Source organism: Durio zibethinus, chromosome 4 (genome assembly GCF_047325235.1).
Source record: "Durio zibethinus cultivar Kanyao isolate XHJ-2024 chromosome 4, ASM4732523v1, whole genome shotgun sequence".
In the NCBI taxonomy this organism is placed as follows: domain Eukaryota; kingdom Viridiplantae; phylum Streptophyta; class Magnoliopsida; order Malvales; family Malvaceae; genus Durio; species Durio zibethinus.
The window spans coordinates 36,584,026-36,596,684 of NC_143165.1; the positions used below are offsets into that span (position 1 = coordinate 36,584,026).

Genomic DNA, 12,659 nt, shown 5'->3' on the forward strand with positions numbered 1-12,659 from the left:
TTAAATTGGAAGCACAATATTAAATCTTAATTACAAAATGAATTATTTTCCAATATATTATCTGTGAAAAGTTTTCAAATTCATTATTAAAAATTAAAATATATTTCAAATTAAAATTAAATAATAAAATATTTTTATAAAATGAAAAAATAAAAAAATAACAGCGGACCGAATTAGATAATTTTTTGATCCAAAATTCAATTTTTTAAAATCGATCCTGTAAAATTAGATTCGATCAAAATCTGACTGGTTCATGCGTATCGGAACTTGAAAATCTCTAGATCAAGTTAAGGGAGGCCCATGGACTTGACAGGTCAACAGACCCGCAGTGAATAGGTTTGACAAAAGTACATGTTTTTCAATGCTTTAGCTTTGGGCCGAGAAAGTGATGGGGAACGCGAACTGGCTATTGCGTGGGAGGCTGGGAGCTACGTGACTCTCTGTTGCAGAGCCTTCTCGTGCTCTCTCCTCGTGTTGTTTTTGTTGTTTCTTTTTGTAATTGGGCCAATCAACTGTGACGTGAATTTCTTTGTCCAGTTTCTGTTTTGAAATATTTCTGCCATTAATGTCTTGGCATCCAAGAAAACTTGTCGTCTCTCCTTGGCCGTGCATGAGCATTTCGTTCTGTTCTCTTTCTTGTGTCAGGAGAATCTTTGTATAGTGCAGCTCCCTACACAAACCACCATCACACTTCATACTGTCATGGGGGAAACAGAGCCGAAAAGACTGAAATGGTTATTGCCTCCACAGAGGGAACTGTCGATAATAATAACAAATATTCACACATTTAATCACTTTTCTCTTACCAAGATTGCAATGTGAATGTGGGAAATAGGAGTTAATGCTCACTGAGGACTAAACGGTTGAGTGCATATCTGATGTCTCAACCTCAAGGGTCCCAGGTGTCATTGGCGTTTGCATAAGGTAGGATAAAGGTGAATTATCCCCGGTATAGAACTTTTTTTTTACGAGGGATACCTCCATGTCTCAGAACAAAACTGTCCTCACTGATTTATGCTGAGATTTTCCATATGATGAGAGGGCAGCAGCTAGGAAAACATGAAAAAATTTCCACAGAAAATGATCGTTTAATTTTTGTTTTTGGGGGAGGGGGGGTGGGGGTACAAAGTAGGGTAGGTTCTGAATCCAGTTTTCTACAGCTAAAATTGGTATTCATTTCTCCAATGAAAACGATTAAGGAATTTAGCTACAGTGATCAATTATCATTAATTAAGGGTCACACCACCATGCACAACGCTGCCTAGGCGTGGGAGAGCAATTTTATTAGTTTTGACCCCACATTTCCCTCAAGAGCTAAGAGGAACATTGATTGACGCATATCCAACTGGTTTTTGTTTTGTCATTGTTATTGCTATTGCTTTGGTCCTAGTGTGATTCTGTGGATAACTTTGCTCTGTAGTATTCACCTAGATCAATTTATGACAATAACAATCATGAAAATAAGCTGGTCAAGGAAGAAGGAAATAACTGTTGGGAGTGAGGCTGCAAGACGATGAATATGTTCTTGAAACAAGCAAAAGGAGGCCTTTAGTGCTATTCAAAGCTTGCATTTCCTTTTGTCTTTTACTGATGATTCAAACATGTATACTTGTCATATCACTATGCAAGGTCTGAAAATTATACATGATAGCAATGGACACGACACACAAGCCTTTATTATGCGGTGTCAAAAGGACCGTGAACCGTTGGGCCTGCTTTGTTTGTTTGAAACAGCACGATAGGGGGTCTACGCACGTGGACAGGTACAATCACTTGTTCCTCTTTGCTCGGTGAAAGAGAATAGTCAATAGAGTTTAAACACTGTAGCAAAGAAGCTATGTAACTATTCAAAACTATCAACTACGGACAAATTCTCTATGTTAGTGAAGCTGTGTGGCTTTCCCAATCAATGAAGGAAAATCAGCCCCCTGTCCTTTCTCTTCCTCTCTCAGTCTCCCATATGCAAAGTGACCAAACTTCTTACAGCTCTATAAACACTGTACAAATTTCCCCAGCCCTGCCTGCCCCTAAATTCCTTGGCTTTTTCTTTACTATGCCTCTTGTTTTTCACTTGGTACTGACTACTATTCAAAGTCAGGTCTCCAAGGAAGAGGAGAGACTAAACAGTGAGAAATAGAGAAAGAAGGGTAGTGCCTGGTGGCTCTTTCTCACTTTCTGTCAAAAGATCTTCTTTTTGATGGGCTTAAGACCATCCATTTACGATAACCTGTTTACATCATGCAAATCATAAAAGAAAATTCAGGAAAAACAAACCTATATTTACTATATATACGTAGTATTAACTTTGACAATGAGTCGATGAGGTCATGTATCTTTTTAAAGCTCCCTTGGTTTTTGATCCTTCTGTTTCAGAATGTTTACTGACCAGTAAGGCTTAGGAGTCAGGACAGTCTAACTCTCTTCTCTCTACCCCTTTCCTATTATTATTATTATTATTATTATCATCTTTTTGTACTCCTTTATATCCCTCTCCTTGTTTTCGGATAATTCACAGAGTTCAGACTCTTTGAAACGCCATTAAAGGCACCACTCCTATGCCTGCTGACTTCAGCTTGTTATCTTCTTTATTGGTGTCTGGTTGAGTTAATGTGACTTTATTACTTGTACTACTACTACTATGTCAAATTATTACTACACTATCTCACCATATTTGATCACTGTTTATTTGTAGGCTTCATTTTAGGTTCTGCTGTCACATGTGCTAGAATCCTGCTACAACTTAAATGTAATTAGAAATAAAAAAAAAAAACTCAGGTCTTGTTTGGTCTCGGAAATTCACTGCAAGACTATCTTATATATGTAGTCTCATCATGAATATAGTAAGATTTGTGGTTACATTGAAAATTTTGCGTTTTCTTCTTTTTTTTCCTGTTTATGATAAGGTGGCAAAATCTATGCCTTGTAAATATGTTCTTGTAGACCCCCCCTCCAAGTTAATCCATTAGGGAATTAAGTCGCATCACTAGCATCCACTTAGCATGGGTAAAGGATCCTAAGGTGCTGTAACTGCTGTTGAGCCCCCAGGCAAAAATATCTGATTTCCATGCTTGATATCCAACAAATTTAGAACGAAGGGAAAGGCCCAAGAATAAATGATGACTGCTGTTGTCTACCTTGTTCCCCTCTTTTCTCTAAACTAATTAACTTTATGCTTTGCCTTTTGTAAATTGCAATGAGCTCACTTCTACTGGGTTGGATTTGTCTTGTTCTTGGGGGCTATGGGATAAACACTTAAGGAACAGTGCACCATCTTGCCTTTCTCTTCAAATGGTTCCAGGGGAACAGCCCCAACAGAATCTTATGGATCAGTCCTACTATTTATATGGTGGATCATCCATATCACCAAATGTGACCTCTTTTCTTTTCATGCATTGTGGGTGGCTCCACCCCTCCCCAAGCAGAAAAAATATTGAAGCCAAGCTATTTCCATTCTTTTCATTACAATGGTTCACTCCAAAAGCATATTTCTTCAATTCATGTTCTGGTATTAACCAACTGAAGCACGTGTGCTTGGGGGATGTTGTGGGAGCCCATCCTCCACACCCCATCTATATAAGAAACCTACTCTTACTAAGACTCCCAGACACTGATCCCCACTACTTTATCCAACAGTTTTGCTTCTTGGTTTGGTAATTCAACAACATATTCATCAAAAGTTTCACATCATGGGACAACCTCCTCTCTTTCATATATAATATAGACCACTCAGAAATTTAGGCTTTTCTGCAGGCAATGAGCTTTAAACTTTTTACAGCTTGTATTGAATTAATCTCCACTTGGTGCTAATTATGAGAATGAAATACAACTTGTGTTTTACCTACAATTCATACTAACAAATTATTAAAGTACTAAACAGATGGAACTTAATATCTGCAACTAGAATTAAATCAGTAACAATTCTTACATCCAATTCACAATTTCACATTCAATCTTCCTAGATCATTTCTCCATGTAAGCACCAAACCAAGAATCTTACCCTCCGTAACTTCAGCATTCAAGGTTTTATTCAAAGAATGTTTGGGAGAAGTGCATGCTCTACACGTGCAAATATGCAGAGAAGAAAGTAGAAGAAAACAAGAAATGCTCAGTGCTAGCTTTGGTTTTGCTCAAAGATATCCCACAAAATGCTGATCAGCTGATATTGCATGATGATAGCAATATATTCTCCAAATATTACTGCAAAAATTTTACCTGCCACTGTTTTACAATACACTATGGTGTCTGAAAAGTTGGAGACCGAGTGATACTTTGTCCTTTTGCCTGCAAATATAACAGCAATGTCATTTTTTTTCTTTGCAATTTGGTAATAAAGGATTTCGTTTCCTTCTTCCCCTAAGACCAAATTATCCTTGTCCTGTCTCACAAGTCACAACTCCAAAACCAATTACCCTTTTTCATATACCAGTACATTTGAAGCATTCAATCTCTCTCTGACGAATGAAAATACTACCTGAAAATATTATTTATTTTTTGTATTCAACTACATTTTTTTTCCTTAGTAAAGACAACCAATTTTTAAAACCGTATGAAAGGTTAACACAACTTCACATTCTACATTGTTGCAGGCTTTGCAGCATGAAAGCCAGATGGCATTAAACTACTCTGAAGTAACTTTGTTTATATGTTCAATTACCGCAAAAAATAATACAGTTTGTTAGTATTCAGATTGATGCTATAGTATATAATTTCAATAATGTTAATTAACATGAAAAATATGAAAAAAATAAAATGAACTGTCTTGCCAATTCCCTATGTATGATTACATCAAGACAAACCTATAATCTGATGGCTGTGGCCTATTGGGAATGTTCACATGCAAAGAAGTAAAAAGTAAAAAAAACCCACCATTAATGATGTGAAGGACACCAACATGCCTCCTCGGTTTGGGACTCCATGGCGCTGGGCCACTAGCCCTGGTATAAGAGTGTCAACAAATCATAGCTTAGCAAAGAAGTAATTAAACTGCAAAAATGGAGGGTCTAACTCTAACCTCTCTTTAGTGTGAGAGACTTTTTCTTTTATGTCTATTTTTAGGGTTTGGCCACTTTGTTTTCCCAAATAAAGTCCGTTTTTGACCAAAAAGACTCTGTCCAATTCTTCTTATTGGCAGCAACGATAGTACATTGCTGTTAGCCTGTTACCCTGTGAATCACAATAAATGTAACGTCTGTCATTAGGTTTCCGGTTACTGAAAACTGAAAAAATTAAAAAAAAAAAAAGGATACCATCCATGCATTTATGTAGTATAATTCTAGGTTTGTTTACATTTTTATGGGTAAAGGTTACGGACGACATTCCTCACAAAGTAAATATGCTCATGCTTGTGACTGGTTTAATTGAGGTTTGGTTTTGAACTTGCCCAAGATTTTAGAAGTTATTTCACTGATCTGACAAAATCCAACGGTTTAAACCTAGTCTTGTATTTTCACGCACTGCAATACTCGCAGACTATAGTCTTCACCTCTCTTTTATCAGTATATTTCTACATTTCAATAGGCCATGACTCATTGACTCGTGATAGAAGCTGCCGACATATATATAGTATATGGTGACAACTGAGTAGGCAAAACGCGTAAACTCTAAATAGATTTTATAGAACATTATTCTCAACAGATTTTTGGTTGGGGAGTTTGGTTGATAGGTCTGAAAACAAGTTAAATCCAAGAGAAAAAAAAAAAAGAAAAGGGGGACTGATCTTTGATAGAGACGGAGGGCTAAGTTATTTACTAGTGTTTGACATGGTCTGTTGTGTCAAGCTCTCGATTTCTGGTTGAAAAGAAAGGTGTGAGACCTGCACAACCCCAAGCTTACACACATCACATTATGAAGTCTTTCTTGTCGATATAGAGAGGGACAGCCTAAGAACCCTCGTACCCATCAGAGATGGAAAAGAGAGAGAAAAGAAAGGAAAATGAGAGAGGAAGCTTACTTACAAACGTGTGAACGTTGTTGGATTTATTGAAAAGTAAAGGATGAAACAAATAGCAATTTAAATTAAATTAAGGGGGGGTCAGGGTCAGCGAGGGTGATTAACTACTTCAAGCACTCATTTTAGTCCCTTTCTTTGTAGGAGTCGAGAAGGGGAACCCTAACCGTGTAGGTTTCTCTTACACACCCTATAGATGTGCTTTTGCTGTTTCAAGTTTTAATCTTTCCCAGCCAAGCATAACTTTAGTTTTCTATTCTTCACTCATCCCCTCTTCTTAGTTTTCCTTTTTTCTCAATATTATTTTAAAATTATCTGCCCATGAAGATGGAGATGACTTTGTAACAGTTGTATAACAGCATTTGTCAGAAAAGGAAGTGAAGACATGGCTAACAAGTGTGTTATATATGCACCAGACACCATGAATAGAGTCAGCCGTCACTCTTCCAGTGCTCCCTCTTCTTCCTCTTCTTCTCCTGTTTCCTTAATGGGGATGGTTTACCCAGACATGGGTTCTCTTTCTCTTGGTCCGAACTATGGTATTGTAGGCTCTAGTGGTTCTTCCTCACAGGATAATTATGCTTGCAGGGGCTCAGAGATGGAAAATGAAAGAGCTTCTTGGGGTTTTCATTTCATGGAAAACTACAAAACCAGGAGCTTTGAGGAAAACCACGGCTCTGATGTTGTGGAGGGTAAGGGCTCTGATTGCAGTGATGAGTTTGGAGATAATAGTAGGATAATTAATCTCAATGCCAACTTAAATGAGGAGAACCCCAATGAGAATGCGGTAAGTGGCCAGGAAACAGATAGTGGGCAGTCAAAACTTTGTGCCAGAGGCCACTGGAGGCCTGCTGAAGATACTAGGCTCAGGGAACTTGTAGCTCTTTATGGCCCTCAGAACTGGAACCTTATAGCAGAGAAGTTGGATGGAAGATCAGGTAAGATAGTGGCCAAAAAGAGTGGCAAAAGCGGTATTATTTTATTCTTTATTTCATTAAAACTTTTCCCTCTTTCCTTTTTGTTGTTCCATCCCTTTTCGGGCATCTTATGTAATATTAGAATCATTGTGCTTATAAGCTAAGGTTCATTTATTCTGATTCTTGTCTCTTGGTTTTGAAGGTAAGAGCTGCCGGCTAAGATGGTTTAATCAGTTGGACCCTAGGATCAATAGAAGAGCTTTTACTGAAGAAGAAGAAGAGAGGCTAATGCAAGTTCATAGACTTTACGGTAACAAGTGGGCAATGATAGCGAGGTTGTTCCCTGGAAGAACTGATAATGCCGTCAAGAACCATTGGCATGTTATTATGGCTAGGAATTATAGAGAACAATCGACTGCCTATAGGAGGCGGAAGCTGAGTCAATCTGTTTATGTAAGGATGGAAGAAACTCCGAACTTAGTCTGCAGAGATGCAGCCACAAAAGCAGCAGCACCCCCATACTGTCTCAATATCCCCAATAGAAGACTTGGCATTATCTCCCAGTATCACTTTGGAACATTCAACGGTGCTGATGTTGGGGTTAATGGAGGCTCAAATGTTTCACCCCACATGACCAGTAGGAAAGAAGCAATCTCAAGCAGCGAGGTCCCTCACAATGGGTTTTGTGCACAACAGGCACCTTTTGATTTTTTCCCTGGTGTGTGTCTCCTTTGTAGTCCCTCCCTACTCTTACCCCTCCAACAGGCACCTTTTTATCTCTCCAAGCTTTCTTTATGTTTTATGCAGTTTTGTGTATTTGGGTTTCTGTGCAGTTTCTCATTGGTTTCCATTTTGGAAACCCACCTCGAATTTCTTGCTCGCTTTTCTTTCTTTGACTGCTGAACCAAATTTGATGATTTTTGTGTTCATTTATTCTATTGCTTCTAGACATTGACTGATGTAACCGTTTCCTTTAAATCCAAGCCAATACACTCCTACCTTTCTTTTTTATACGTTTTTACCAGTCATCCACGTTTTATCTTTGGCAATTTTGATAGTTTCTTTACTTCTTTGTGACTGGCCGTATTTAACACTTGCAACAGGTTTTAATAGCAATGACATGATGGGCATGTTCAGCCACACCAGATCTTGGCATATGCCCATTGATGAACCCCAAATCTCTGGTTTCTATCCCCAGCAGCAGCAGCGGCACCCTTCATACAAGATGGCAATGCTACAGTCAGAGTTCCCCAGCTTCCCTAGCTCCCAAAGTCTCACAGATTCCACAGCAGCGACACCTCAAGTTTCAGTCAGTGAAGATTCATCAGCAGTGGCAGGGAGCAGAGCGGCAGCCAGCAGCCACAACAACTATGAGACCGTTCCACCACCATTCATTGACTTTCTTGGAGTAGGAGCCACATGAAGTTACTCAAAAAGCATAAACAAAAAGCCTGAAAATGGTTTTCCACCTTAATGTGGAAGTGCTCCAAGGTAACTGAGAGGCCATTAGAGGTAAAAGAGAAATGGCTTTGTATTTCAGATGGGTGACAGTAGGTAATCTCTGCATCAGTCTGTCCAAGTCATATCCCCCAGCATCTTTTTCTTGTTAACCCCTCCCCCTTTTCTCTCCTGAATCCAGAGACTTTTTCCAAAAGTTGAAACAAAATATTTAATAAATTATAATTATTGTCACAAATCAGACAATTTATATATTGTTAAATATCTACGTGAACAAAGTTCAAGTTAAAGACAATAATTAGTCTGAATGGAATTATGGAAGTGAAAAGCAATGAGGAAAAGACGCAGAAATCAGACAGATGAAAACATCAGACAAGGACACAGTGATCGAACAAATGTATATGATCCAAATATTGAGTCATGTTTTACATTTAATAAATCAATTCATCAGTGGTTCCTTCCTCAATTTCAGGTTTGCTTGATTTGTTTGTGGACAAAATCATAAAAAAAAGGTATGAGAAAAATAGTACTTTGTTGGTTATAGAGAATCATGTATCATGTAACTAGTAAGGGGCATGAATACGATGGTGAAAAGCAAAACATATGATGATAAGCGCAAAGAAAGACAAAAAAAGAAACTGAAACTTGAAATAAAGACATCCTTCTCTCATGGGCCTGCAAAATTTAGGCACAAATTATGCAACAGAACAGCCTCCACAATCTTTTCTCCATTGCATTCATGAGTCATGACAGAAACTGTTGAACAGGGAAGGCAACGGGTCGGGGTCGAACTCGATTTTATTATAACAATACTCAAATTCAATTCAACTTGATTTTTTAAAATTATTTTATATTCAAATCTGACTGGATTTAATATTATATAAAATTATATTTAATTTAATTCGAAATTAATAAAATATTATTTTTATTAAATATATAAATATAAAATTAAATAAATAATTAAAAATAATATTTTATAAATATATATCTGGTTAGGATGGATTTACTTAAAACTCCACTTTGAAATTTTTTTATTCTTAATCGATCCGACTCTGTCGAAATTTGATTAAAAAAAAACAATTCTAAGCAATCAGGTCAGAGTTGAAAACCCATCGATTATGGGTAAATTTATCATCCCTACTGTTGAACATCCTTCCTTTCCATCATAAGATGTTTTAGAACTGTCTTTGATTTCCTTAAATACTTAAAGGCTAAAATAATACAAAATTTATAAATTTTATTGCTTTATCAGATAAGTTAATATATTTTTATTATATTTAAATTACTTTTTCATTTTTTACTTTGAGTTCAAATAATACTTAAATTTTAATTTATATCCAGATAAGTCATTATCTTTTAATTCGTACCTACATAAATAAATTTGTATTTGAAATAAGAAAATACTTAGATACAAATAAAAAAATTATTTTTTTATAATACAAATATATAGACTTATCTAAATAAAGTGATAGAATTCAAGGGTTCTTTTATTAGCCAAAACTTAATTGCTTGCTTCAATTGTTATTAAAAAAAAATGGTATTACCTAAAATTCTTTTTATTATAATGCTATAATTGTTCAATTACAATAAAAATTATACACGAGTCCCATCACTTATAAATATTGGATCTATATAAAATTATGATGAATTTTACATAATTTTAAATTATAATTAATTGATTAATTATAGTTGAAAAGTCCCCAAGATGATATACATTATTCATCTGCTAATGTAAGAAAACATGTTATAAGGCAAAGTAATGCATACATTTTCCAAAGTAAGTAAGGCTCAATCTCAATTGTATTTTGCTCAATTTTATCCTATAAAGATCATGCGTTCAAGACTAGCATTAACAAAAATTTACCAATAACCTACAATGATTGTAATATAATTAATCAATCATAATTCAAAATTATACGAGATTATTGAAATTTTATATAAAACTCACATTTATAAGAGATGGATTCTTATATAATTTTTTATTGTAATTGGATAATTGTTATAGTATAGTGAAAAAAAATTATAAATGAAATGATTCCAAAATATTCGAACTCAAAATCATTTACATTGAAAAAAAATGAATTTATAAATTGAACCAATCTCTTATCTTGTTAATTCCTTACCTTTACTTTATAATTACTAGGATTTTTTTTTTTTTTATATTCTTGGTTGCCAGGGGGGAGAAACTAACTATAACTTGAGTTGCCATCACTCATCTTCCCATGTATCAACTAATGCAACTATAGGCACCTATTTTCTGATGTTCTCAGACTATATAGCAGAATCCATGATTTGCTGCTACTTTTATCCTAGCAACAAGAGCAGTAAGGTCTTCTAGAAGAAGAAATAAGATATTTATTTCAGCAGCAAAAGCTAGACAGCGCAGGTGATTTACTGAAGCACAAGAGAGAAAAAGTGATACAATTTTGTTACAGATTTAAAATTAGTTTACAAGTTCAATATATGAAAGTTGTACCATATCCAAGTATCTCTCTGTTTCAACTAACATTATCACAGCATTTATAAAAGGCAGCTAAATGAGCTAGTCAGGGATGCCTTTATTACTCTCTTACTAGATAACTGAATAGATGATTCCACTCCCAACCCTTTTTTAATTAACATGTCCCAGTCTTCCACTACATTGATTGATTCACCAACAGCTACTCCTTCAGGGAGGTTGGCTAGTAAGATGATAACATTGTGGTGAAGGTGGAAAAAATCTGTCAACTGCAAAGTGGTTGCATGATGTGAGATGATCACTAGATCAATTGCTGATATGGCATAGAGTATGCGGTTGCTAGTATTATCTCTCCATTCATGTGTTCTCTTGGAAGTTGAGTGATTGAGACAAGGCTGCAGGGTTGGCTCGCAACACCTAGAATGTTTCTAGTCTGTCATTTATGTAATCGCTGCTTTTCGCTTGAAAGCCATCAAATAGACCTTCCGAATTAATAGAATTGGTCCTCTTGCTTTTAATTAGAAGTGTTGCCAGCATAGAGCTTTTTCCAGCCTCACCAGGATCATCAATCCTCAAAGTTTTTGAATTCAAAGCTCTTCCTTCTGACTTGTTACTCTCCCCTGAAGGCTTTTCTTTCTCCAAGTTGGCTGGACTGAGATTGTTTTCATCCCTTGAATGTTTCCCCAGAGCTGGAGAAGTTGGGCTAGAGCACATTGGTTAACAGAAGAAGGTGATGGGGAGGCCACTGGAATATCCCAAGGGCTTGGTACACTGTAATGGCGATATGAATAATACTGGAATGCCTGGAAGGCAGAGAGTAGGCGGAGGTGGAAGCATTGCATTACTCCTCTGGATTGAGTCCCCTGGAAAAGGCAAAGAAGGCCTTTTGAAACACGGTACTTTAGAAGGAACCCATTGATAATTCTTACCCTGTGCTTGATTTAAACTAGCCTCGCCTTCCTTCTCTGGGGAATAAGACGAAGTAATCAGTGATTCACCCTAGTGGTTATCCTCGACAACAATTCTTTGCTTAGGTTTTTGAAACCCATTCTGAACATAAATCTGTGTTTTTCCTGAAATATTGAAGACTGAAGCTACAGGTATAGAAGAACCGGAGCCAAAAGTGAGGACACGGCTATTATTGTTTGGCGTATTCCATTTGCAGCACTTGCTTGAGCTGCTCGGATAGCTTCGGAAATCATAATCATAATATGATAGTAGTGCAGAGCAGAAGAGCTTTCGGTTTTTCGACGACCTGCACCAACTGCACGTTCCTCATGGTTCCCCCAGCAGTCCAGTTCTTTGACAGTTTATGCAAAAATGACGCGGCTGGTTCACATTGTAATTGTTGTAGTAGCAGAACTTGATTTCCTTGCTATTACATCGTGGACATGGAAGTATAACTTGATCTGTTATTGAGAGACCGGTTACATAGGTCGTTCCAGGGCAACCTGAAGTGTCAAGCAGGGAGGCTACTACAAGATCATAGTGGCTAAGCTTCGCTTCGACTAAGTATATGCCTCTGACAACAGAATAATCCATCTGATTGTTTGTTTCTTTCAATTGTAAAAAAGTCAGAGATGGCGGATCATTGAAACTGAATCCTCAAGTTGAGAAATATCGATCTCCACCACCAAAGCCTAATACTAATGGAGACTAGAGATGCAAAAGGGTGAGAGAGTTGAATCAAACCATTAACATTTATGACTTTCTAGCCAAAGGGTTGTTCTTGGAATTTGCCAATATCCTAAGCAGCTAAGCCATTAAGAATTGCAGGAAAGCAAAATACAGAACAGAGTCAACAGCTTTCTCAAGTCCCTGAATATAAAAACATTGAAAGAAAAATATTAAAGCCAACCTATCAATGATTTCCAGGTTG

General features: G+C 36.7%; 1 protein-coding gene, 1 long non-coding RNA gene and 1 pseudogene across 2 annotated transcripts; 1 reads left to right on the plus strand and 2 right to left on the minus strand.

The window, feature by feature from the left end:
* Window positions 1–3,946: 3,946 nt before the first annotated feature.
* LOC149519397 (uncharacterized) lies at window positions 3,947–6,500 on the minus strand. Its single transcript, XR_016341840.1, has 3 exons — window positions 6,361–6,500; window positions 4,867–5,163; window positions 3,947–4,281 (listed from the first exon to the last, which is right to left on the minus strand). It is a non-coding gene; the product is annotated as an uncharacterized LOC149519397 (long non-coding RNA).
* LOC111288067 (uncharacterized) lies at window positions 5,578–8,695 on the plus strand. Its single transcript, XM_022878824.2, has 3 exons — window positions 5,578–6,885; window positions 7,067–7,582; window positions 7,968–8,695. The coding sequence occupies exons 1-3, from the start codon at window positions 6,333–6,335 to the stop codon at window positions 8,285–8,287; spliced, it is 1,389 nt and encodes a 462-aa protein (XP_022734559.2). The 5' UTR covers window positions 5,578–6,332; the 3' UTR covers window positions 8,288–8,695.
* Window positions 8,696–10,803: 2,108 nt separating this feature from the next.
* Window positions 10,804–12,511, minus strand: LOC111288444 (cyclic dof factor 1-like; annotated as a pseudogene).
* Window positions 12,512–12,659: the final 148 nt, after the last annotated feature.